The sequence below is a fragment of the Budorcas taxicolor genome, chromosome 15 (genome assembly GCF_023091745.1).
Source record: "Budorcas taxicolor isolate Tak-1 chromosome 15, Takin1.1, whole genome shotgun sequence".
Taxonomy (NCBI): domain Eukaryota; kingdom Metazoa; phylum Chordata; class Mammalia; order Artiodactyla; family Bovidae; genus Budorcas; species Budorcas taxicolor.
The window spans coordinates 81838088-81863833 of record NC_068924.1 but is presented as its reverse complement, the minus strand read 5'-3'; the positions used below and the strand labels follow the sequence as shown (position 1 = coordinate 81863833).

General features: G+C 45.0%; 1 protein-coding gene across 1 annotated transcript; it reads left to right on the top strand.

Moving 5' to 3' along the window:
• The first annotated feature begins 841 nt into the window (after positions 1 to 841).
• On the top strand, positions 842 to 20202 carry LOC128059799 (B-lymphocyte antigen CD20-like). The gene is made up of 6 exons (XM_052652084.1): positions 842 to 886; positions 2974 to 3117; positions 6237 to 6293; positions 13148 to 13267; positions 15422 to 15542; positions 20168 to 20202. The coding sequence occupies exons 1-6, from the start codon at positions 842 to 844 to the stop codon at positions 20200 to 20202; spliced, it is 522 nt and encodes a 173-aa protein (XP_052508044.1).
• The last annotated feature ends 5544 nt before the right edge of the window (positions 20203 to 25746 follow it).

Below are 25746 nucleotides of genomic sequence, written 5' to 3'. Positions count from 1 at the left end.
TGTACACATTCTCACCAACAGTGTAGGAAGTTTCCCTTTTCCCCACACCCTCTCCAGCATTTATTGTTTGTAGACTTTTTGATGGCCATTCTGACTGGTGTGAGGTGATATCTCATTGTAGTTTTGACATGTGTCTCTCTAATAATTAGTGATGCTGAGCTTCTTTTCATATGCTTCTTGGCCATCTGTATCTCATCTACTCTTCAACTAAAGTGTGCACATTTTTTAGGCAATGCTGTTGCACACAATAGACTGCAATATAGCATAAACATCACTTTACATTGGAAGTCCAGAAATTCATGCGATTTGCTTTATCACAGAGGTCTATAAATAATCTGCAGTATCTCCAAGGCATGCCTGTATAGTTTTCTGGGAAGGAAATTATGACCTACTCAGTTAAATTCACGTGGTCACACCTTGTCCAGTCAGCTATAGCTCGATTGAGAGATATTTGAGTGAAGACCAAAGATGGCAACCAGGAGCTCAAACCTGGATAACCCTGGGCATTTAGGGTAGTGAGCACTTCTCAGAAAAGGTAAGAATAGGGGTGGAGGTACCTACCTCAAAAGGCATTTACTCAGTCTCATTTAGAGACCATGATGAAAGCATAAAATCTGAGCCATAGCTCTCGGGGTTTGACAGGAAGTTATTAGCCACATAGCAAAGAGTAACATAAGTAGGTTGATCACAGAAGCCTCCCTCATGGAAAGTAGTAGAAAACCACAGGCTGCAATATTAAGTGCCTTATCTCAGAAATAATCAGTATTATTTTTCTCTGTATTTCTCTACAGAAAAGGAGTCAATTTATTCTCTATAATTTCTAGACCATATCTTAATTAAAATGGCAAGAAGATATCCTTTAAGAATGGAGGCCAGAGCATTAGGGGTAAGGACTATGTGCTACTTGGGTTAATAAATGATGCGTTGTATCTGCCTAATAGAAAAAGCAATCTTTGACCATATCTACAGTGAACTTCCCTAAGGAAGGAAAGTTGATGACAGTGTTGTGCAGTGGTGCCAATCAGGCTACAGCTAATTGGGCACAAATTATGGATCCACAATCCATTTTTGAATAGTTCAACGTCATCACAACCTACCCAGGGTTCTAGAAAATATACTCTGAGATTGCTTATAAACCTCATCAGCCCTGAGAAGGTCCATTTCCTGCGTTTGTTTGTAAGCAATTTGAAACAAGATTATAGATCATGGATGAGGTGATCCAGCAGTGGGCTCCAAACCAGAAGGGCCTCTAGACAACGGGGCTCTGGGGCCTGTGGTTGCTTGATAACACTGTGATCTCACTATGCTCCCCATATCATCCGGTCAGGTGGGTCATATTCTGCATTGTGTCCTCCCTCTCACCTGTCCTCAACCTTAGAATGCTTTAGGGTTTTTTTTTTTTTAATGTTAACAAAAGGTTATAACCTTTTCTATTATCCACCAATATTTGTGGGGGCTTGAAGTACATTTTGATTGAAGGTAGCAAGAGTGAAGCTTGTGCCAGGAAAACTTCCACCATATCAAGTCAGTGACCACCCTCAGCTGGTTGGTAGCTACTTAGCCCACCTCCAGAATGGAAATGTACCTTAATGCAGCAAAGTCTCACATAGGGCAGGGTAAGGGGGGAGATGTGTTTTCCCTACACCCATCCTGCGTTACCACGGTGTTTTGGGTCTGGATTGCTTGTCCCTTATCTCCTGATCTGGCCAGGAAGGCATTAATCACAATGTGGAGAAGCTATAAACCTGTCGTGGCTGCCCCCTGACCTACCAGTACGATCCATCACCTCAAGAGAGGTTAGGGTTAGGATCTTCTATTTAGTTTCTTCTATTAAACTCTCATGGGTCCTTCACTGAAATCAAAGTGTCAGTGGATTTATAATCCAGAAAGAAACTAAAATTGAAGAGTGAGTCATCAGTGGGCAACTCCACCTGATCCCAACCTGAACTGCCATCCTTCGTGTGGGAGATAGAGGCACAAGTCACCAATAAATGCGTGATTATGTGTTATCTCAAGGTCAAGGTAATCTTTAAGGGAGAGGAGTACTATCACCACTTGATTTTCTGTGACAGTTACTTGAATGTGTCAGCTTACCTGGGCCACAGGGTACCCAGATATTTGCCCTCATTGTTTTGGGTATGTCTGTGAGGATGTCTTTTGGATGAGATTAACAATTAAATCAGTGGACATTGAGTAAGGCAGATTGCCCTCCATGTGTGGGTGGGCCGCATCCAATCAGTTGAAGGCCTGGCTAGAACAGAAGACTGACCTTCCCCATCTGCCTCCTTCGCTGCCTGACAAGGATGCTCTGGGCGCATGTGTGAGCGAGGCTCCGCACAAGCTGGCAAACAAGTCCCAGCACATGAGCACACTTCACATGAGAGTTACAGAAAACCAGGAGTCATTGGAGAGCATCCCTTCTCATGGTTTGCTTGTTTTTTTTAACAAAGCCTAGGGCTCTGGTCCAGCCTGTAGTTACAAAAGTCAGCACAGGGTATGGGAATGGTGAAGAGCAAAGGGAAACCCAAGTCCAAGTCCCAGACAAGAGAGGACAAAAGAAAGGAGCCAAGTCCAAAAGGACCAAGTATGCATTAGAGGTGGCCTCAGATAAGCAACTGCAGAAAGGAGACCAGTGTCAAGACAGCCTGAGCCATCCCCAGAGCCAGACGTCTCCTTCCTGTTGTGTGTCTGCCTGGACCAAACAAATAGGTCTCTGCTTTTCACTTAGCTAGAACCAACTAGATTTAAGTTAATTACCTCCAAAGATTATTATAAAACAAAGACAAATACTCCCAGTTTCATTAAATGACCCCAGTGTGGCCCCTTTATCCTCCTTGACATGTTAGGTCTTTCATCACTGCTTCAGAAATACCAGCGTAAGGTGGACATTTCCACGACCTTTCAGTCACTCAGATTGTATGCATCTGTGATAGACCTGACTTGAGTAATGATGATGACTCTCTCTTCTCACAGGCTGTGCAAATAATTCTTACCATGTTTCACTATGCACTGGGTTTTCTCTGTGCTTCCTTGTTTCTTGGCGAAGAGGATATAAAAAGTACTGGCCATATCCCTGTATTACTTACACTAGGGTACATAGTATGGTCATCACCATTTGTGAGTAAACCATGGTATTTTTTCTTTGATCTTTTTTCTAATGTATCAAGTGAATTACTCATGAGGTCAAACAATGGACTAAGGACCCAGTATCTGACTCTAAACAGCAAATTTTACTGTGGAAACAGCCTTAACAAAGTGGAGGGTAGGCTTTGGGCTGGGGTGGGGAGTGCATACTTAGGGAAAGCATTTTTATGTTTGTTTTATGTTTGATAAATCCTTTAAGAGAATGGCATGTGCATGTATAAATGATATTGAAGGGTGCGTTTGAAGAGTAATAAAGAGAGTGGCTGTTTGGAAAACTATGATGCCCTTCTTTGGCAGAGTGGAAATCCAAAGGCCTGAGCTTAATGATTTTTGGAGATTTTTAGAGAGACTACACAAGGAAATAGAAAAGAAGAAACATGGGGTGAAGAAATTAAAACAGGTTTCTAAAGTGGATGTTTTGAGTAAGGAAGGATATTGTAATAATTGCATAAGCATAGTTGCCAAGGTACCTGCCAGAGACATGCACGATTAATTACAAGGCACTGTATTCAGGGAAACCCAAAGCTGTGGTCTCCCACAAGTCAATTTAGGCTCATAGCTACAACCAATCCAGAAACAATTCATCAATCAAGGATTTTATTCATAAGTGATGTGGCGTAGTAACACAACTAATATTCCTAGTGTATCACAGCTGAAAGAAAGTGAAAGAAAGTGAAGTCGCTCAGTTGTGTCCGACTCTTTGTGACCTCATGGACTGTAGCCTACCAGGCTCCTCCCTCCATGGGATTCTCCAGGCAAGAATACTGGAGCGGGTTGCCATTTCTTTCTCCATCAAAGCTGACCCAAGGCCAAATTTCTCCTTAGAGGGCAAAAGGTTTTATTAGCCTCTGACCAATTCCCTTTGTACTCCTCAACCGAAAACAAGGCTGTGGGAGAGGAGATTTGAATGTAACACGGTCCCTGTGCTTTGGGAAAAGGACCCTGAAACATGCTGCATGCATGCTAAGTCTCTTCAGTCATGTCCAACTCTCTGCAACCCTTGTAGCCCACCGGTTTCCTCTGTCCATGAGGATTCTCCAGACAAGAATACTGGAGTGGGTTGCATTCTCCTTCTCAAGGGGATCTTCCCAACCCAGGGATCAAACATGTGCCTTTTATGCCTCCTCCCATATGCAAGAGATATGTCATCAGATATGCAGATGACACCACCCTTATGGCAGGAAGAGAAGAGAAACTAAAGAGCCTCTTGATGAAAGTGAAAGAGAAGAATGAAAAAGATGGCTTAAAACTCAACATTCAAAAAACAAACATCATGGCATCTGGTCCCATCACTTCACAGCAAATAGATGGGGAAACCGTGGAAACAGTGTCAGACTTTATTTTTGGGGGGCTCCAAAATCACTGCAGATGGTGACTGCAGCCATGAAATTAAAAGATGCTCACTCCTTGGAAGAAAAGCTATGACCAAACTAGACACCATATAAAAAAGCAGAGACATTACTTTTCCGACAAAGGTCCATCTAGTCAAGGCTATGGTTTTTCCAGTGGTCATGTATGGATGTGAGAGTTGCATATAAAGAAAGCTGAGCACGGAAGAATTGATGCTTTTGAACTGTGGTGTTGAGAAGACTCTTGAGAGTTCCTTGGACTGCAAGGAAATCCAACCAGTCCATCCTAAAGGAAATCAGTCCTGAATATTCATTGGAAGGACTGATGCTGAAGCTGAAATTCCAATACTTTGGTCACCTGATGCAAAGAACTCACTCATTGGAAAAGACCCTGATGCTGGGCAAGATTGAGGCAGGAGGAGAAGGGGATGACAGAGGATGAGATGGTTGGATGGCATCAGTGACTCGATGGACACGAGTTTGAGTAAGCTCCAGGAGTTGGTGCTGGACAGGGAAGCCTCATGTGCCGCAGTCCATGGGGTTGCAAAGAGTCGGACACAACTGAGTGACTGAACTGAACTGGTGCCTCCTGCATTGGCAGGCAGATTCTTTACCATTAGCGCTTCCAAGAAAGCCCCTTGAAACATGGTACTACAGCAGTTTTAACCCTGGGGGGTCTGGTCACCAGTGCCCCAGATGAGAGATATTCCCTCAGAGACTTTCCTTTAGGGTTGGTCCTCAAGTGAAGGGCATTTATCAGCACCAGAACTTTCTGGAAAGGGCCATATGTCATAAGGAGAAATGCTTTACACTGACAGAATACAGTGAAAGTGAATTGCCCAATACAAGGCATCCAGAAGGATTCCCAAGTCCAAGATGTAGAAAGGAAGATTACAGAAGAAATTAGTCACAGATAGTAATTATTCAATTTCATATCTGCTGCATATCAGGCATGTTTCAAAAAGTACTTCAGGTCTGTTTTATATGATGGAAAAACCAACCTCATGAGAGAATGTTACTAATTCCCATTTAATGAATGAGGAAACCAAGATTTAGAAAGTGTAAGCAAATTTTACAGAGTGACCCAGGAAAAGTATCAGAGTTTTTTTTGTTTTTTGGTTTTTTTTAATCAAGCTAAGAATGCTTCTGCTTTCATGACAGGGTCTCACTTTCCCGGACTGCAAGGTCCCCAGCCCCCTTGAAATAAGGCATCTTTTGTAGCTGCTGTGAGCAGATGCAGATCAGGCATAAGACAAACATTTCAAAAAAAAAAGCCCTAATTGCCAAGAGCAACAAACAGTCCTTAAGACAGACTATGTGGAAGTCAGCCTCTAAATCTTCAGATCAAATGCTTTCTGAAACTATTTTCGGTTGATGAAATCTTTTTCTCTACAGCGTGATGGGTGTGGGGCAATGTTCTCTCAAATAAATGGCAATCAAAACAAGTGAAGTACAGCCTCCTCGGCCCTCATAGTCTTTGTGAGGTCCCTAAGCCCCATCACCAGTACAAAGGGTTCATTAATGACCAAAGACTAAAACGTCGTTTCTTCTCTGTAGAAAGGGTGAGTCCATTTCTTAGAGTCTACTAGTGGTCACTACAGAACTGAAATACATAGTTAAAACCGCCTTCTTCAGAGAACTCAGCGATACGTTAGAGCTCAGGAATGCCGCTGGCATTAGGGAACGTGTTTGGGGGCCCGTCACCAGGAGTGGGTGTTTACAGACCCGTGTTTCTGCCCCCAGTTCCTCCTGTCGGGGTCCATGGCTGTCAGTGCGCAGAAGAAGCCCACGCGATATAAGGTACGTGGGGCATTTGGGGCAATGCCAAAGATGACAGGCTTGTGCCTGGAACACACTGAGAAGAAATTATTGCTTTTCAGTCAGTTTTTCTAGGAGGAAAAACTGCTTTTCCAAATGTTTGTATAGGAAAAAAAAAAAAAAACACTTGTTATCAGGATGCCCTCCAGTGCATCTCTTTGTGTGCAGGGTGTATGGGTGTTGAGGAGGGTGCAAGGAGTTAGTTTTATAAGATGTCAGATGAGAGGGTTCTTATGGGAAAATCAATTCAAGCTATCTAGTGGAGTATGTTGGCATTGTTGTTTAGTTGCTAAGTTGTGTCTGATGTTTTTGCAACCCCATGGACTGTAACCTCCAGGTTCCTCTGTCCATGGGATTTCCCAGTCAAGAATACTGGAATGAGTTGCCTTTTTCTTCTCCAGGGGATCTTCTTGATCCAGGGATCAAACCTACGTCTCCTGAACTGACAGGCAGATTCTTGACCACTGAGCCACCAGAGATGCCAAGAAGGGAAAATATAGCCAAACAGAGCTCTAACCTAACAGTCAAAAGCAGTGGGAAGGGGATAAGACAACATGATGTTTGAAAAGAGAGTTGCCTTCAGCAAACTCAGATCTAGAGAATAACATTGGAACATGAATCAGATACCATTAAAGTCTATCCAACGAAGGATAGTCACTTTTCCCTGTAGAGCCTCCCCCACTGTGACTGGGATCACAGCTCTGGAGATGGATTGTCCAATTGGCTGCATGAACTTGGGCAAATTACTGTGCTTCACTCTCCTCATCTGAAAAAAAAAAAAAGTGACCCATAAAGTTACCTACCTCAGAAGATGGTTGTGAGGGTTTAAAGAGTAAATAAGCATGAAAGATGAGGCTTCCCAGTGGCAATAGTAGTAAAGAACCTGCCTGCCAATGCAGGAGACACAGGTGGTGCGGATTCAATCCCTGGGTCTGAAAGATCCCCTGGAGGAGGGCATGGCAACCTACCCCAGTCTTCTGGCCTGGAGAACCCCATGGAGAGAGAAGCCTGGAGGGCTACAGTCCACAAGGTTGCAAAGAGTCAGACACAGCTGAGCGACTTGGCACAGCATGCACGCAAGCATAAAGGACAGTTGCACACAGCATGTACATGTGACCCAGATGTGACCTGGTGTTACTTTTGCCCCAAAGATGCAAGTAGAGTTGGCCTCAAAGTCTATGAATGCCCTTGTGATTTTGCAAATCCCTGAAACTGTGTTTGCTGGGGGGGTGGGGGGGAGTGGAGTGCAACACGAGAGTTGAAAGCTTTGTGCTCACTCAGTCGTGTCCGACTCTGGGGCCCCATAGACCACAGCCCACCGGGCTCCTCTGTCCATGGGATTCCCCAGACAGGAAGACTAGAGTGGGTTGCCATGCTTCCCCCAGGGGATCATCTCAACCCAGAGACTGAACCTGCATCTCTTATGTTTCCTACATTGGCAAGAGGGTTCTTTACCACTAGAACCACCTGGAAAGCCCCAACTGAAGCTTTATTTGGGGACAAAGTGAAGAGTATAGCCCAGGAGACAGCATTTCAGACAGCTCTGAGAAACTGCTCCAAACAGGCAGGAGGGAGAGTCAGTGTATATGTGATTTTGGTGAAGGGGGAGCACGTGCAGTCAGGCATTTTTTGCAGAAGCTTGCGGCTAGTTTCATGAAAGTTGCGGCTAGTTTCATGAAGGTTACTGCTAGCTTCATGAAGGTTGCTGCTAGCTTCATGAAAGATACTGTTACTCACAAGGAGCAGATGTCACCATGAAGGATTTTAGTATTTTTCTAGATATGAGGAGATACAAGAATCGGACTCATAAAATCTTCTGAAAATATCTAAGCATCTGAAGACCTGTTTGGCTAGTTTTTCCCAGAGCACAGAATGCCTCATTCCTGATCTCCACCTTGAACTTCTTTCAGGTGGGTGTTGAAGGTTAAGGGTCAAACCAGCTTGTGATTTAATCCTTGTCAGAGGCAGACAGCAATTGCCCATTTTTAACTGGCAACTGACATCATCCTAGTTCAGTTTCATATTTGCACAGACTGTTTCCATTTTTCTTCACATCCAAGGAAACAGGTGTGAATAAATTTGCAATGTGGGAGACCTGGGTTTGATCCCTGGGTTTGGAAGATCCCCTGGAGAAGGGAACGGCTACCCACTCCAGTATTCTGGCCTGGAGGATCTGGCATGGACTTTAGTCCAGGGGGTCACAAACAGTCGGACATGACTGAGCGACTTTCACTTCACTTGACTGGTTGTCACAAAAACTCACCAAAAGTGTTTTTGTTTTTGTTTTTTACCAGAAGGATGGTGGGAGAGGATGATGGCTGTAACTTCCAAGTTCTAGCCACAGTCTGGCTCCCCTCGTCATTCTTCCCCCAACCTCAAGTAGCAAAAGTAAGCATTTCTTCTTGTCTCAGCCAGTGTAGTTCCAGTTCCTTCTCTAGAAACATGTGATATCATTCGTCACAGAAACACAAACACTCCTCTGCCCCAAGGATGCTAGTCCAGGAAGTTTTCAAATCAGCGTGGCTCAATTCTACAGAACGAAATCAATTATAATTACTTATCAAGTCAGGAAAATGCCTTGGAAAATTTACTCAAGTGGCAGCATAATGTTCTATTATTCTTGGGTGCTATGATGCACCTCATGTACCATTAATGTTTCTAAATTCCAGTCAGTTCAGTTCAGTTGCTCTGTCGTGTCCAACTCTTTGCGACTCCATGGACTGCAGCACACCAAACCCCTCTGTCCATCACCAATTCCCGGAGTTTACTCAGACTCATGTCCATGGAGTCAGTGATGCCATCCAACCATCTCATCCTCTGTCGTCCCCTTCTCCTCCTGCCTTCAGTCTTGCCCAGCATCAGGGTCTTTTCAAATGAGTCAGTTATTCACATCAACTGGTCAAAGTATTGGAGTTTCAGCTTCAGCATCAGTCCTTCCAGTGAACACTCAGGACTGATTTCCTTTAGGATGGACTGGTTGGATCCCCTTGCAGTCCAAGGGACTCTCAAGAGTCTTCTCCAGCACCACAGTTCGAAAGCATCAATTCTTTGGTGCTCAGCTTTCTTTATAAATTCCAATAATTCAGTTCAAAAAGACTTCTTGAGCATGAGGCAAGTTCTGGTATGTAGGATGCCTTGGTGAACAAACAGACAAAGATTTATTGCCCCTGCGGCACTTATACCGTAATGGGAGGATAAAGAAATTGAACGTGACAGATAGGGAAACAGTAACATGTGAGAAAGTGAGAACCACGGTGGGAGTGGGGGCAACACCTGCAGGGCTGCCCTTGGGAGTCTGTCTGCCTTAAGTGCTGTTTTTGTTCAGTTGCTCAGTTGTGTCCAACTCTTTGCAACTCTGTGGACTGCAGCATGCCAGGCCTCCCTGGAGCCCCTCACCATCTCCCAAAGTTTGCCCAAGTTCATATCCATTGCATCGGTGATGCCATCCAGCCATCTCACCCTCTAATGCCCTCTTCTCCTTCCCTCAGTCTTTCCTGGCATCAGGGAGAGCTGGTGTGCTTAAATAAGATGATCCAAATTCATCTCATTGAGAAGATGGCATCTGAGCAAAGCCTGAGGGAGAGATTTGTTCTGAACCCAGGAAGGCTCTTCCTAACTGTTTGTCCCCATTTCTCTAGCGAATTAACTTCCCTACAGTTAAAGCCTAGATCTCCTATGCATCTTATCAATTCCTTCAAACTGTCTTTCACCACAGCTTCTGTTGCAGGAAGGGGGACCCCTTCCAGGGCCTGAGAGTGGACTCTTGACTAACATTCAGAAATGAATTGCCCAAGAATACACACATGCTGACAGATGTTAGCAAGAGGCTTTACTGGGAGGGACCCCCAGGTGGAGAGCAGGGGGTGAGGGAGCCCAGGAGGCTGCTCTGCCGCGTGGCTCACAGTCTCAGCTTTCGTGGTAACGGGGTTGGTTTCCAGATGGTCTCTGGCCAATCATTCTGACTCAGGGTCCTTTCTTGTGGTGCACACATCGCTCACCCAAGATGTTCCAACAAGGAGGATCCTGGGAGGTTGATAGGACTTGTGGACTGGGGTCTCCTCTCTCCTTCTGACTTTTCCCAAATTCTTCCAGTTGGTATTGGCTTGTTAGTTCCACATTCCTTACCAAGACCTCCTGTTGTTAAAATAACTCCTTAAAGTGGCTACTACCTTGTCTAGCCAGGGTGGGTGGTTTCAGTCAGTGTTTCCCTTAACACCAACTATTTATGAGAATACCCTTAGGCCTAGATTTCTCCATCAGTTCAGTTCAGTTCAGTTCAGTCGCTCAGTCGTGTCTGACTCTTTGCGACTCCATGAATCACAGCACACCAGGCCTCCCTGTCCATCACCAACTCCCAGAGTCCATCCAAACCCATGTCCATCGAGTCGGTGATGCCATCCAGCCATCGCATCCTCTGTCGTCCCCTTCTCCTGCCCCCAATCCCTCCCAGCATCAGAGTCTTATCCTCTGCTACAAATGAAGTCATCTCCCTTGGGGAGATGGAAGCCCTCTTTTTATAGTTTCCTTCTCCTCTGGACAAATTCTCTAAGCCAGGGCTCTGGTGCTAGAATGTGCTGGGTGTCAAGGGCAATGGAATGCTTCTCTCTGAGTGACTCCTCCACTTTAAGAGCTGAGGGCTTGGTGAAGGTGGCAGCGGCCCAGGTCTCCTCTGTTTGCCTCTTATGATGTGGAGCCCTGACCCCATAAGCCAGGGCAGGGTTGGTCAGGGCCCAGGACTCACTGATACCACATCCAAGGTACTCCCCTATCCCATAAGTGGGGGGCTCGGCAGATGAAGAGACCCTCCTTCTCTAGGCTGCATGCACTGGGACGTAGCCTGGGCAACAGGTGGCTGGGCACAGGATTAGACATGCTAATTAAATGACCTGTGCCTCCAGGGAAGGTAGCACTAGATGAAACTCTGACTAGGGGATGAGGGGAGAGATTTGGAGTGGTCTTGCCTTGCTGAGAAGAGACAAGAGGGTGCAGACCTCGGTTCATATACCAGACTCACAGTTTGTACTGAGTTTTAGTAGATTTTCTTGAATAAATGTTTCTTCATTTGCTGTATGCCCTGAGGACTGTTTCCAGAGATTTCTAAGTGATTGGGTTTATTTTTAGTAACATTTACGAGTTTCAGTGGGGAGTTGCTCCTTGATGTTCCTCAGACTTTCACACTAGAAACAGGATCCCTCAAAAGTAATGATGCTGTGTATTTAATTCAAATGTTCCATTAGGCTTTTTTGGAACATACATATCTTTCTTTAGGTGATCCTGGTTCATAAAGACGAATCACTGTTCTCTTTCCCCCAACCTAGAGAAAGGGGCTCTCTTCATCTGCCCAGCCCCCACTCATGGGATGAGGGCCCTCATAAGCGGATACAGGGTAAGTGTGCAGAGGCAGGAGTAGTGGGCACTTTCTGGAGCATACCGCAGCCTGGATCTCTACTAAGGAAGAGGCCCTCTGGCTGATCCTCCCAGCAGCGCTATATGTGCATAAAGATGAAATTCTAAAATCCTCAGCACAGAAACTAGTTTCTTCAAATTCCATCCCTCGCCCACTTCTCTGACCACATGTAACCCGACTCCCCTTCAGCATTTCACGTTTCAGCCACATCAAATGCCAGGAGCTTTCTGGAACTGCCACTTTCCCATGTTTCTGAAGCGGCGTACACACTGCTCTCTTTCCCATAATACACTTTCTCAACTTTGTCTGCCACTGTGAACTGAGTCTGGCTATCCAAGGAAAAATGAGAAACATTGAGAAGATGCCAGGCTTGTAGCATCTACAGGAGGTGAAGGACGAGTCTTAGAAAATAGACAGGATCTGAGGGAGCCCCAGAGAACCAGAAAAGAAAGCACAGCAGTGCAACAGGAGTGTTCCTTTTCGGGAGGCATATCTGGCCACACTGTTACCATCACTAGGCATCTAGCAGTCCAGGTTCCCACTGCCCGCCTCTGCATAACATCACAGCTCTCTCTTCTAGGAATGAATCCTAATCTTTTGTTCATCTTTAAGTTACTTGCTCAAGGTTTATAGTCCTTAAGAGGAGCATTTCATTACCTGTGGTCTGACTCTGGCTCTATAGATTGAAGACAGGAAGGACCTCCCTCTGACTTTCATAGAAGTTTGATAAGCATCTCTCATAAAGACTAGAACAATGAGAAGAGCCCTTAAAGTAGGAAGGGGGTTGACGACTGGACAACCAAAAATTAATGTTGCCACTATGATCCTTTCTTTTTGTTAACCAGCATCAAAGCACATCCTTCTTTCCATTATTAGTTTTTAAAAAATCCTCTTTAAAATGTAACTGTCCTCACATATACAAAAATGCATGCAGCATCTTTGAAAAGGGATACAGCCTCTCTTCACGGCTCCTGTAAGGCCCTCCATGCTGTCTGGAAGGATGCTGGGACTATGGAAAGGTTTTAAGTACTGAAGTGGCATTACTGAAGGAGGATGACATTGGCAGATGCTAGACTTAAGCTCATTATTTATTGAATTTTTATCACATGAAGTATCATTTTGCCTCCCCCATTTGATTATAAGATTCTTCAGTTGAAGTCTGAGTTTATCCTTAACACAATATTTAGTATGTTGTAGGCACTGTATAATTATTTGTTGAATAAATAAATATATCTTCTGAAAAAAAATTTTTATCCTAATTGGTTACTAGACAAATTTAACTCAGAGTCCTGCTAGTAAGTGCAGTAAAATGCCAGAAAATCAGATTAAAATTTTAGCTGGAATGTTCCCTAGCTGATGGCTAGAGTGGTTGCTTCATCAGAATCTGCTTCTGCTGCTCCTGATCAGCTCTCTCGTGTGTCTGTTACAGCTGACATCCACCATTGTCATGAGCATCTTTAGCGCCTGCTTTTCTGCATGTGGTTCAATTATATTATGTATCGCGTGTTTCTCCTATGCTGCAAAAATGCAAGACTATGTTTGGTCACAGGTAGGTACCAAATTTAACAATAACTGGATCAAAATTTTAGATATAACTGAAAAAAACTATGATGAATGGTGTATGTTTGCAATGAGCAAGGTATGGAAAAGACAACCAAAGTTATCAAACATCTTTGGCAGAGAAATATTGAAAAAAAAAAAAAAAACCTGTATTTCCTCCAAATTTTTTTCATGGGAATATTTTAAAAATCAGTTTTCCTTTAGTATTTGGAAACAGTAAAAATCTCAGAAAAAGAGGAACACCTGGGGCTACCAGGGCTGGAAGAGGCAAGGAAGAATCCTCCCCCCGAGGGGGCTTTGGAAGGAACAGTGTCAGACCAATACATTCCTTTTGACTTTTACCTTCCAGGCCTGTGAGAAAATACGTTTCAGTTGTGTTAAGCCACTGAATTGTGATACTTCATCACAGTAGCCCTAAGAAGCCAGCATGGGAGCCCAATAAGCAGCCATCCACTCTCCTCCTCTCATGTTCTGAACCAAAGGAGCAAAGACAGAATCAAGCAGATATAGTTGAAACTATCAGCTTTATTGTTGATTACCATAGTTGAGTGCGGAAGAATTGATGCTTTCGAACTGAGGTATGGAGAAGACTCTTGAGAGTCCCTTGGAGCGCAAGATCAAACCAGTCCATCCTAAAGGAAATCAGTCCTGAATATTCACTGGAAGGACTGATGCTGAAGCTGAAACTCGAATACTTTGGCCACCTGATGTGAAGAACTGACTCCTTAGAAAAGACCCTGATGCTGGGAAAGATTAAAGGCATGAGGAGAAGGGGATGGCAGAGGATGAGATAGTTAGGTGGCATCATTGACTCCAGGGACATGAATTTGAGCACACTCTGGGAGATCGTGGAGGAAACGGGAGCCTGGTGTACTGCAGTCCACAGGGTTGCAAAGAGTCGGACACGACTTAGTGACTGAACAATACCAATACCACCATCACCACCGTAGTTGGAAAAAAAGTTTTAAATCTTTGGCCAAAATTAACCTGCTAATGTACTGATACCTCTCCTAATGAATTAAACTCATCCTGCTAGTTATGTTCAGACCACCAGTCTCCCTAGAGTGGCCCTGACAACTTCCAGATATTGAGAAGAAGAACTCGTAGCTGCAAGCACAGATCGTTCTGGAAGGAGCTGGCTTCCTCCTCTCAAAAATCAACAATTTGATAAATCCCTGCTTTTGACATGGGGAATGGTAAGTGAAGAGCATGAAAAAGCACCAGAAGCCATTCTTTATCTATTTCTCACAAAGAGAAAACTCCTACTTGGGAGCGCGGTAGAAATGTGGAAGCAGAGGGGGAACAATTCCACCTGACATGTGCCACAGTGCTCATGGTACATGAGTTAGAACACAGAACATGCCTACTACACACGTGCCGGGGGAAAGCCTAAAACACAGGTCACGTAAACACGTGCCACAGTGCTCATGATACATGAGTTAGAAGAAAACAGAACATGCAAACTACACATGCACCGGGGAAAGCCTAAAACACAGGTCACGTAAACACGTGCCACAGTGCTCATGATACATGAGTTAGAAGAAAACAGAACATGCCTACTACACACGTGCTGGGGGAAAGCCTAAAACACAGGTCACGTAAACACGTGCCACAACACTCATGATACATGAGTTAGAAGAAAACAGAACATGCAAACTACACATGCACCGGGGAAAGCCTAAAACACAGGTCACGAAACACGTGACACAGGGCTCATGATACATGAGTTAGAAGAAAACAGAACATGCCGACTACGCATGCGCCGGGGAAAGCCTAAAACACAGGTCACTAGTCACCCTCGTTAAAGGAGAGACTGCAAGAAGAGGGTGGGCGCCAGGGTAGCGCATGGTCCCACAGGCCGTCTCTCCACTGCTCAGACTGCTTTTCACGTGTAAAATGGAAATCAAAGCTCCCTACTTGTAGGGTTGTTCTTAAATGAGAGTGCTTAGCATAATGTGCGACACATATATAAGCACTAGGTAAAATTTGAAACATTTTATTTTTATGAAAAATACCCCCCAAATCATCATAGGTATGTGAGACTGTTGGGATGAATGATTTTTACCCTATTTTCTGAACGTTGTTCCTATAGTTTTTAAATGACTAATTAACAGGAGGGCTGCTTCTCTTCTTTTTAATTCAGTTAGCTGGCGGTATGCTTTTACAGTATTTACTCTTCAGCAGTGTCACAGAGCTGATCGTCGTAAGCATCATCCTGTCCTGGATTGTGCGAGCATTGCGTCATCCAGAACCCAAAACAGAAAGTAAGTAGCTTTGTTTCCGGCTGACAGATCAGAATGAAACAGTTCCTGCCAAAGCCTCTCTCTGAGGGACCAAAGCTCAGCTAGACTCGAGGGACGGAAGAGTTGCTTCTGAGCTGAGGTCAGTGGCAGCAGAAAATACGCTAAAATGTCAGTTGCTTGGTCCTGTGAAGAATGGAACCGAAACAACTTGTCTTGGGAAAAGTTGTGGGAGAATTATGCTTTTTAGAACTGGCATCTCCCAGGAGACTCAGAGCAAACATAAACTGCAGAGGTTTCACAGGGCATACCAAATATGGGAACACTGAGTGCTACAGACTCAGAGGTTCAAATTTAGTTATGAAATGTTGGCTTCTGAAATCTGGGATCTTCACATGCCTTCCCAGATGGCTCAGCAGGTGAAGACTCTGTCTGCAATGCAGAAGGTGCAGTTTCATTCAATCCCTGGGTCGGAGAAGATCCCCCGGAGAAGGAAATGGCGACCCACTTCAGTATTTTTGCCTGGAAAATTCCACAGACAGAGGAGCCTGGCAGGCTACAGTCCATGGGGCTGCAAAGAGTCAGACATGACTGAGCACACAGAAGCACAAATGACTTCAGAAAATGGAGATTTTAGAGGCCACTTCAGAGAATACTTCTGGAATAAAAGAATAAGGATCTCTAAAACCCATTCTTCCATAAAATACATGAGAACATTGGCAAAAAGTTGTCAAAATCAACTTTTTCAGAAATCTGGAAATTAGTTTTAAAATTGCAATAATCCAAGAAGCACTTATTCAAGAAAAATGGCTGTATCTTGGCAAAAACAGTGAGGTCTGTGGTGCTTTAACTTGTCACATTCCCATCCTCCTTGCCCCATCTCCATAGTAGCCTTTAAATTAAACAACCTGGCAACCGCAGAACTTGTGAAAAACACCAGCCTAACAACTACAAAAAAGGGGGTGGTATTGGAGTTCTCCCAAAAGAGCCCTATTCCTGGAGAATGTTTGTTAACTTGTCTGGCAGCTCCCTAGAAACCTCCACTGGCAAGCCTTGTCTTAATCTGACCTCACTCAAAGCTTAGTCACTGTGAACAGCTTTCTCCCTGGGGTGTTTGAACAGACGGTGGCACTTAGCATCATGTCTGACTAAATCAAGGATGACAGTTGGGGAATACAAAAGGCTGATCAAAGTGAAAGTGAAGTCGCTCAGTCGTGTCTGACTCTTTGTGACCCCATGGACTGTGGCCTACCAGGATCATCCGTCCATGGGGTATTTGACAGACAGTGGTACTTAGCATCATGTCTGCCTAAATCAAGGATGACAGTTGGGGAATACAAAAGGCTGATCAAATAACTTAAAAAACAAAAAAACTGTAGAGTACAATGTCCATGGTTTCCCTTGTGGCTCAGATGGTAACGAATCTACCTGCAGTACAGAAGACCCAGGTTTGATCCTTTGGTTGGGAAGATGCCCTAGAGAAGGGAATGGCTGCTCACTCCAGTATTCTTACCTGGAGAATTCCATGGACTGAATAGAGGAGCCTGGCAGGCTACTGTCCATGGAATCACAAAGAGTCTGACATGACTGAGCAACTGACACACACACACACTGTATCCATAAGGGACTTTAAAACTATGACAATAACTTGGAAATAATAAAGGCCAAGTGCATAAGCAGGGTTGTGTACATGCCGAGGGAAAACCTGAGAATGCCCTTGTCTCCCACCTCTGGTTGGCCTGAGGCTGTCTGCAAGCAAGGAGTGATGGCTAAGGCAGAGTTGCCAACTGTGTCCCAGAGCTTTAAAGACTTATCCCCAACACACACACACACACACACACACACACACACACACACACACACACACATGCATACACACAGCTTCTCAGCAAAGACTGAAAATTTTGTTTGTTGAAGGCAGTTAAGGAAGTGAAGACCAGTGCAACAAAAACAATAATAAAGAAATAAGAGTTTAAAAAAAAAGAGAGATACTATCTCACACCCATTAGAATGGCTAATAGATTTTTTAAGCAGAAAATAATTGTTGGTGAGGATGTGAAAAAAATTGAAACCCTTGTATGCTGTTATTGAGAATGTGAAATAGTACAAACTTTATGGAAAACAATATGGTGAGTACTCAAAAAATAAACATAGAATTATCATATGAAATAGCAATTCCACTTCTGGATATATACCCCCAAAAAATTGAAAGCAGGGTCTCAAAGAGATGTCTGTATACTCATGTTCAATAGCAGCATTATTTACAATAGCCGAAACATAGCAATCCACGTTTCCATTGACAGATAAACGCATAAGCCAAACGTGGCATGTCCATACAATGGACTATTACTCAGACTTAGAAGGGAAGGGAATTCTGGCATATGCTACAACTTGAATAAACTTTGGCGATGTTACACTAAGTGAAATAAGCCAATCACAAAAACACAAATATTGTATCATTCCACTTATATGAGATACTTAGAATAATGGAAATTCTAAGGCAGAAAGTGAAAGGATAGTTGCTGAGACTGGAGAACAGGCCGTGTGATGTTACTGCTTAATGGGATAGAGTTTCAGTTTCACAAAGTGAAAAAGACTATGGAGAGAAATAGTGGTGATGGTTGCACAATAAAATCTACATATTTAAAACCATTTTCAAAACAAATCAATTTTTAAATTGATTAAGATGTTAAATATTACATATATTTTAGCACAATTTCTTAGACTGAAAAAATCAATCTATTAATAGTAAATGGTGTTGATAGAATAAAAGAAACAGTCACTAAAGATTGATAGAAGGAAATATTAATAGATTGTAATGGCTGATAATCTTATCTCCTTCCCTCTAAATTCTTTCAAAATAAAAATCAGTCATTAATCCCTCCAAAAAAACTGCACACTAATAAGGCAATCTAACACTCTGCCTGGATCCAGAAGAACAGATACCTGTGGGATTCCTATGGGATGCTGTGGGCTTCCAGGGTGGCTCAATGGTGAAGAACCCACCTGTAATGCAAGAGGCACAAGAGAGGCAGCTTCGATCCCTGGGTCAGGAGGATGCCCTGGAGGAGGGCGTGGAAGCCCACTCTGGCGTTCTTGCCTGGAGAACCCCATGGACAGAGGAGCCTGGCGGGCTACAGCCCATGAGGGCACAAAGAGTCAGACACCACTGAGTGCACACACACGCATAGGATAAGTGTGTAGCAGAGATAACTGGAAAATGAAGGCAGAGAAGCAAATTGAGACCAAGTTCTAACACAGCTAAACCAGCTTACAAGAGTTTGGGATTTAGTTTGTAAGTAACAGCATGCTACGGAAGGGTTTTACACAGCAGTGTTTCTTTATCAAGCTTTATGGTTGTATCATTATTTCCATGAGAATATTTTCTGCAGCAAATTACATATCTCCCAACTCAAAATGCTTAATTAATCAGAAAACATGTCTTATAACAGCAAGTTCCCAAATAAGGGACTTCTGGATCCACGGGTTCAGCTGCTCGGTGATGGTATCGGTGACCCAAGTTCTTCCTGCCTTCCTCTGCTACTTCATCTTAATTTTAAAGTTGTAAGATGCATACTTCCTGGTTCACATCCAGCAGAAGAAAATGGTTTCTCTTTCTCAGAAGCCAGAGGGAAGACTTTCTTTACCTTACACTGGCCCAGTTGCCTTAGTCCAGCCCCTTTCTGAACTGAATAATGGCAAAGGGGATGGAATTACCATGATGAATTTAGATAAAGGTGTAGGAGCGAGATTTTGAAGAAGTCACTCACCTGAAGAATAGAGATGGAATTGAAGAACAAGCCTAGAGACAAGGACACTTAGATGATTGCTTCAGCAGAGGCCACATTAGAGCCAAATGACGACTCCTAAATTTGAACGGTAGAGAATTAAAGAGGATAAACTTGAACGGTATTTAGGAATTTCATCAATGTTTCATATGTTAGGCTCACACTCAATGCTTTTCAAAAGCTAAAATTAGCAGATACAAAGTAGTAGATTAGTTACGTAAACTGCTTACGCTTCATTTCTAATTCCCAAACTCAGTAACTGTTGAGCTTAGCTTTAAATGCTGATCTGTACTTCACTTGAATATAAAACTGTTCCAAATGTTCATTATTTTCAGTTTTTTGTGTCTGTGTTAATGTAACATATTCTGCTACCACCTTAAAATGCAAAAAGACCAACCGAAGTCTCACTGGGGCGGGAACAACACTGTTAGTGTCAGAATGCCTTCTTGCAGCCGCAGGGACTCCCCCCAAACCCTGTAATCTGAGCCAGACAGCTGTCCACTCCAGAAGGATATTTCTCACTCTGACCCAGAACATGAAGTAGAGGATCCAGGAGGAATCTTGAGACCCATAAATGTCCAGCTGAAGGTGAAAGTCGTTTTGCAAAGAGTCACAGTTCAGTTTAACATGGTGGTTTGTAATCCACTGAAGCCACCAGTTTCTGGTGGGCCTTGGGTCCAGTGTGTCTTTGGCCCCAGGACAGGGCAGATGCTGTTCTCTTCGTATGCTTTCCACTGGTCCCACAGGCTTACGTGTCTGTTATTGCTATTGTTTTATCTTGTTTTGACTCAGTGGCTAAGGATAATGTTATTATATTACAGTATAATAATGAAGAATCTGCTATCCCTCTAATCACCCCAGGTTACACACTGTCTGAATCCTCTGTGCCTTCATAATTTCCAAAGAACCAGTGTGACTCCAGTCAAGAAAAGATTAATTGTGAATTAGTGAAGAACTCCATGACTTTTTCTTTCAAGAGACCTCATGGAAAATGCATCCTAATGAAGTCTTTTCCGGTGCTCCTTTTCCCGACCTCTTCAATAAAGGACGCAATTTGATGACAAGTTGACTGTTCCTTTCATAAAAGCCAATCTGAGTTGACATGGAAAAATGAAATCAGTCTGGGGAATATAGGAAAGTAATGTTGAATGCCCACTTTATCTCACATTGGAGGAGATTGGCCTGAGGGAAGGGATTCCATCTGAAAGAAGGAGGCTCTAACTTTGGAAGCAGGCAGGATGCCGATGTAGCAATAGCAAGACCCTATGTTGTTATTCCTCACCCATGGTGGCTCAGGTGGTAAAGAATCCGCCTGAAATGCAGGAAACATGGGTTCAGTCCCTGGGTCGGGAAGATCCCCTGCAGAAGGGAAAGACAACCCACTCCAGTAGTCTTGTCTGGAGAATTCCATGGATGCCTGGCAGGCTACCGTCCACGGGGTCACAGAGAGTTGGACATGACTGAGCAGCTAACACACTTACCAAGCAGAAGTAACAGTCCCTGGACCACAGAGCAGAGGCAAGGGTTAGTGACAAAACATCCCAGAAAGACTTACAGCAGCACCTAGTTTATGGTAATCCCTCAGTAAATTTTTAGTCAGCATTTATTCAGTGCAGTTCAGCTCAGTCGCTCAGTCGTGTCCGACTCCTTGCGACCCCATGAATCGCAGCACGCCAGGCCTCCCTGTCCATCACCAACTCCCGGAGTTCACTCAGACTCGCGTCCATCGAGTCCGTGATGCCGTCCAGCCGTCATTTATCAGCTCTTATCATAACTGCAGCATGATGACGTTAGAGCTATGTGGAGTTCTTCCCATTTTCCAAGAATTGGTGATGAGAGTCCACTTCCGAAAGCAGAAGATATACTCAAAAGATCAATTGAGAGCTTGCTAAGAGGGGCTACTATGGGCTGAATCGCATCTCTCATGAAAGTGATGAAGAAGAAAGTGAAAGTGAAGTCACTCAGCCATGTCTGACTCTTTGTGAGCCCACGGACTGTAGCCCACCAGGCTCCTCTGTCTGTGGAATTCTCCAGGCAAGAGTACTATAGTGGGTAGCCATTCCCTTCTCCAGCAGATCTTCCTGGCCTAGGAATTGAACCCAGGTCTCCTGCATTTCTGGAGAAGGCAGTGGCCACCCACTCCAGTACTCCTGCCTGGAGAATCCCATGGACAGAGGAGCCTGGTGGGCTGCAGTCCATGGAGTCACTGAAGGTCAGACACAACTGAGCGACTTCACTTTCACTTTTCACTTTCATGCATTGGAGAAGGCAGTGGCAGCCCACTCCAGTGTTCCTGCCTGGAGAATCTCAGAGATAGTGGAGCCTAGTGGGCTGCGGTCTATGGGGTCGCACAGAGTTGGACACAATTGAAGTGACTTAGCAGTAGCAGCTCCTGCATTTCAGGCAGATTCTTTACCATCTGATTCGCCAGGGAAGTGAAGTGTATGTTAGTCACTCAGTTGCGTCCAACTCCCTGTGACCCCATAGACTGGGGCTCGCCAGGCTCTTCTGTCCATGGGATTCTCCAGGCAAGAATACTGGAGTGGGCTGCCATTTTCTTCTCCAAGAGATCCACTAGGGAAGCCTCCAGAAAAGCTATGGTAGAGTCCTAATCCCCAGCACCTCATCATGGGACCTTACTTGAAAATAGGATCTGTATGGAAGTAATCAAGTTCAAATGAGGTCATTAGGATGGGCCCTTGATAAAATATGACTGGTGTCCTTATAAAGAGGGGAAATTTGGACACTGAGATAGACATACACACAAGGGTTATGTGAAGACTCACAGGGAATACATCATATGAAGACAGAAGGTTGGAGAGATGTGTCTATGAGCTATGAAACAGTGACACCAAGATTACCGGAAAATCAGCAGAAGTAAGAAAGAGGCCAAGAAGGGTCCTTCTTGCATAGGTTTCAGAGAGACATGAACTTGACTCACAGACCTAACATTCCAGGTTCCTATGAAATGTTGCTCTTTACAGCATCAGACTTTGCTTCCTTCACCAGTCACATCCACAACTGGGTGTTGTTTTTGCTTTGGCTCTGTCTCTTCATTATTTCTGGAGTTATTTCTCCACTGATCTCCAGTAGCATATTGGGCACCTACTAACCTGGGGAGTTCATCTTTCAGTGTCATATCTTTTTGCCTTTTCATACGGTTCATGGGGTTCTCACGGCAAGAATACTGAAGTGGTTTGCCATTCCCTTCTCCAGTGGACCACATTTTGGCAGACCTCTCCACCATGGCTCGTCCGTCTTGGGTGGTCTTACATGGCATGGCTCATAGTTTCATTGACTTGGACAGGGCTGTGGTCAGAACTCTCCTCCATGGCTCGTCTGTCTTGGGTTGCCCCACGGGCATGGCTCATATAGTTTCACTGACTTGGACCAGGCTGTGGTCCGTGTGATCCGTCCGTCTTGGTGGCCCCACAGGCCATGGCTCATTGGTTTCATTGACTTGGACAGGGCTGTGGTCCATGTGATCAGATTGGTCAGTTTTCTGTGACTGTGGTTTTCAGTCTGTCTGGCCTCTGATGGAGAAGGATAAGAGGCTTATGAAAGCTTCCTGATGGGAGAGACTGAGGGGGAAACTGTTCTGACGGGCGGGGCCATGCTGAGTAAATCTTTAATTCAAATTTCTGTCGATGGGCGGGGCTGTGTTCCCTCCCTGTTGTTTGACCTGAGACCAAACTATGGTGGAGGTGATGAAGATAATCGTGACCTCCTTCAAAAGGTCCCATGATGCACTGCTGCACTCAGTGCCCCGACCCTGCAGCAGGCCACCGCCGGCCCACGCCTCCGCCGGAGGCTCCTGGACACTCACAGGACATCTGGGTCAGCCTCCTGTGGGGTCACTGCTCCTTTCTCCTGGTTTCTAGTCGCACAAGGGTTTGCTTGTGCCCACCAAGAGTCTGTGTTCCTGCCCAGTGCAAGTTCTGTAATCGAATCCCACTGGCCTCCAAAGTCAAATGCCCTGGGGGTTCTCAGCCCCTTTGCCAGATTCCAGGTTGGGAAGTCTTCTGTGGGCCCTAGAACTTTCTAACAGAGTGAGAACTTCTCTGGTGTGATTGTTCTGCAGTCTGTGGGCCATCTGCTCGGCAGCTCTGTGGTGGGTGGGACTAATGGCCACCTCCTCCAAGAGGGCTTATGCCATAGGCTGTGTGGCCCATGTGATTAAGAAGACCCAGGCGTGTGATCTAGCATGCGATCAAAGAGACAGAAAGGGAGGAGAGCGTTGCCTAGTTTATTCCCTCAGATGTCCCTGACATGGGATGCTAGCCGATCCCTGGGACCAGAGCAGGTCTGACTCCCAAGGCTGGACTGGGTTGGGGCTAACACGCCTGGTAGGGTGCCCTGCACTGAGACCCCTCTTAAACCTGAACTGTCTCGTCTGCCCTGTGCACCCTGACGGTGACACGACCGTCTGGCCTCAAGGACCAGGGTCAAGTCACCAGGTATCCAGATCTTTGGGGATGTGGTCCCCAGCTGAAGCCTCCGTCCCACGAGTGCAGCCGCCGAGGTTCCTCAGCAGGGAGGGGTGTCCCAGGTACACATAACTCTGGAGCAGAGGGGTGAGGCTGCAGGGGGAAGAAGTAGTGAGACACAAGCCCTTGGGTGGTTGCTCAGCACGTTCCACATTAACTCACAGCCTAGGGAGCTGACTTTCCCTAAGGCTCCGGTTACAGGTGGAGCCAGAGATGGGCATGAAGAAGTGCTGCCTCCCTGTGGACATTTCCCGTAACTACAGCTTTAGCACCTGTGCTTACTGGCCCCTCCAAGTCACAAGGCCTGTGGGGCTGTTTCTGACAGCTGCCCTCAGGAAAGGACCTGGGGTGAGTACTGCGGAAATCAACTGCAAAGACAACCAACTTTGAAGAAGCCAACTGCAAGGTTAACTTTCCCCACACCCTTTAAAGTAAAGACAAAAAGAATAAAAATCCCCAAATGGCCAGAGAACGAGATGGCCTATATCCCTAAATAGGACAGGGTGAGTACCAGGCAAAGCGACAGCAAGCGATCCAATCTCACCTGTCAGAACGGCCATACTCCCGATTCTACGAACAATAAACGCACGCGGCAGCTAGGAGAAGAGCGAGCCCCTCACGCGGGCGTTGGAAGGGACATTAGCGACAGCTGCAGGAAAGCCTGTGTGTCTGCACGCCAGAAAACAAGATGTCAAGAGAGCGCAGCCCACAATCTGGGCCTGTAGCCCGAGAAAACCACCATTCCAAAACACACGCGCACCCCACACTCAGGGCAGCACTGCTTCCAAGAGCCAAGACAGAGAACCAGCAGGATGCAGCGGGACAGATCAGAAGGTAAAGAAGGTGTCGCGCACACACAGCGGAGCACTGCACAGCCATGCAGGATGGCCACTGAAACCATGCCGGCGACAAGCACAAGGATGGACCTGGGAGGAGCATAGTCTAGGCGAACTCAGCCAGACCAAGAAAGAAAGCAGCATATGATATCATCCCTTCTGGCAAAATAAGAAAAGAGCAATAAAGCAACAAATTCACACCACAAAAGAGACTCAGAATTCAAACAGAGACAGAAGGGCCCAAAATAATGTGAAAAACAAGGGTGAATTAGGAGGTCAAGGGATAACATATACACGGAAATCTGTATCTGTAATAGACAATCCAGAAGGATTCTCTCTTTCCTTTCTTCCTTCTAAACAGACACAGAAATTTGTATCTCTAACATATACAGAGAAATCTCTATCTGTAATGGATAATCCAAAACGATTATTTCCTTCTTTCCCATCACATATACACAGAAATCAGTATCTCTAATAGATTTTCAGGAAGAACCTGATATTCAACACAGGGTACTTTGCTCAACCTTCTGCAATAACCTCTATGGGAAAAGAATCCAAAACAGAACAGATAAGCTGCGTGTATATGTCATTAGTGACTCACATAACTGTGCCCTGATAAGTTGTGTGTACACGTCCTTAGTGGCTCATGTGGCTGTGTCCTGATAAGCTGCATGTACACGTTATTAGTGACTCCCGTGGCTGCACCCTGATTAGCTGCGTGTATATGTCATTAGTGACTCATATGGCTGTGCCCTGATTAGCTGAGTGTATATGTCATTAGTGACTCATGTGGCTGTGCCCTGATTAGCTGAGTGTATATGTCATTAGTGACTCACATGGCTGTGCCCTGATTAGCTGTGTGTATATGTCATTAGTGACTCACATGGCTGTGCCCTGATTAGCTGTGTGTATATGTCATTAGTGACTCAAGTATCTGTGCCCTGATAAACTGTGTGTATGTGTCATTAGTGACTCACGTGGCTGTGCCCTGATTAGCTGCATGTACACATTATTAGTGACACACGTGGCTGCGCCCTGATTAGCTGTGTGTATATGTCATTAGTGACTCAAGTATCTGTGCCCTGATTAGCTGCGTGTATATGTCATTAGTGACTCA

What these genes read in the sequence shown, in the direction of transcription:
- LOC128059799 (XM_052652084.1), top strand. Translation starts at nt 842, where the DNA reads ATGGCAAGAAGATATCCTTTAAGAATGGAGGCCAGAGCATTAGGG. An exon ending in TGGAGGCCAGAGCATTAGGG is followed by an intron (nt 887 to 2,973) that starts GTAAGGACTATG and finishes CTCTTCTCACAG; the next exon opens with GCTGTGCAAATAATTCTTAC. An exon ending in TCCAGAACCCAAAACAGAAA is followed by an intron (nt 15,543 to 20,167) that starts GTAAGTAGCTTT and finishes TAATCACCCCAG; the next exon opens with GTTACACACTGTCTGAATCC.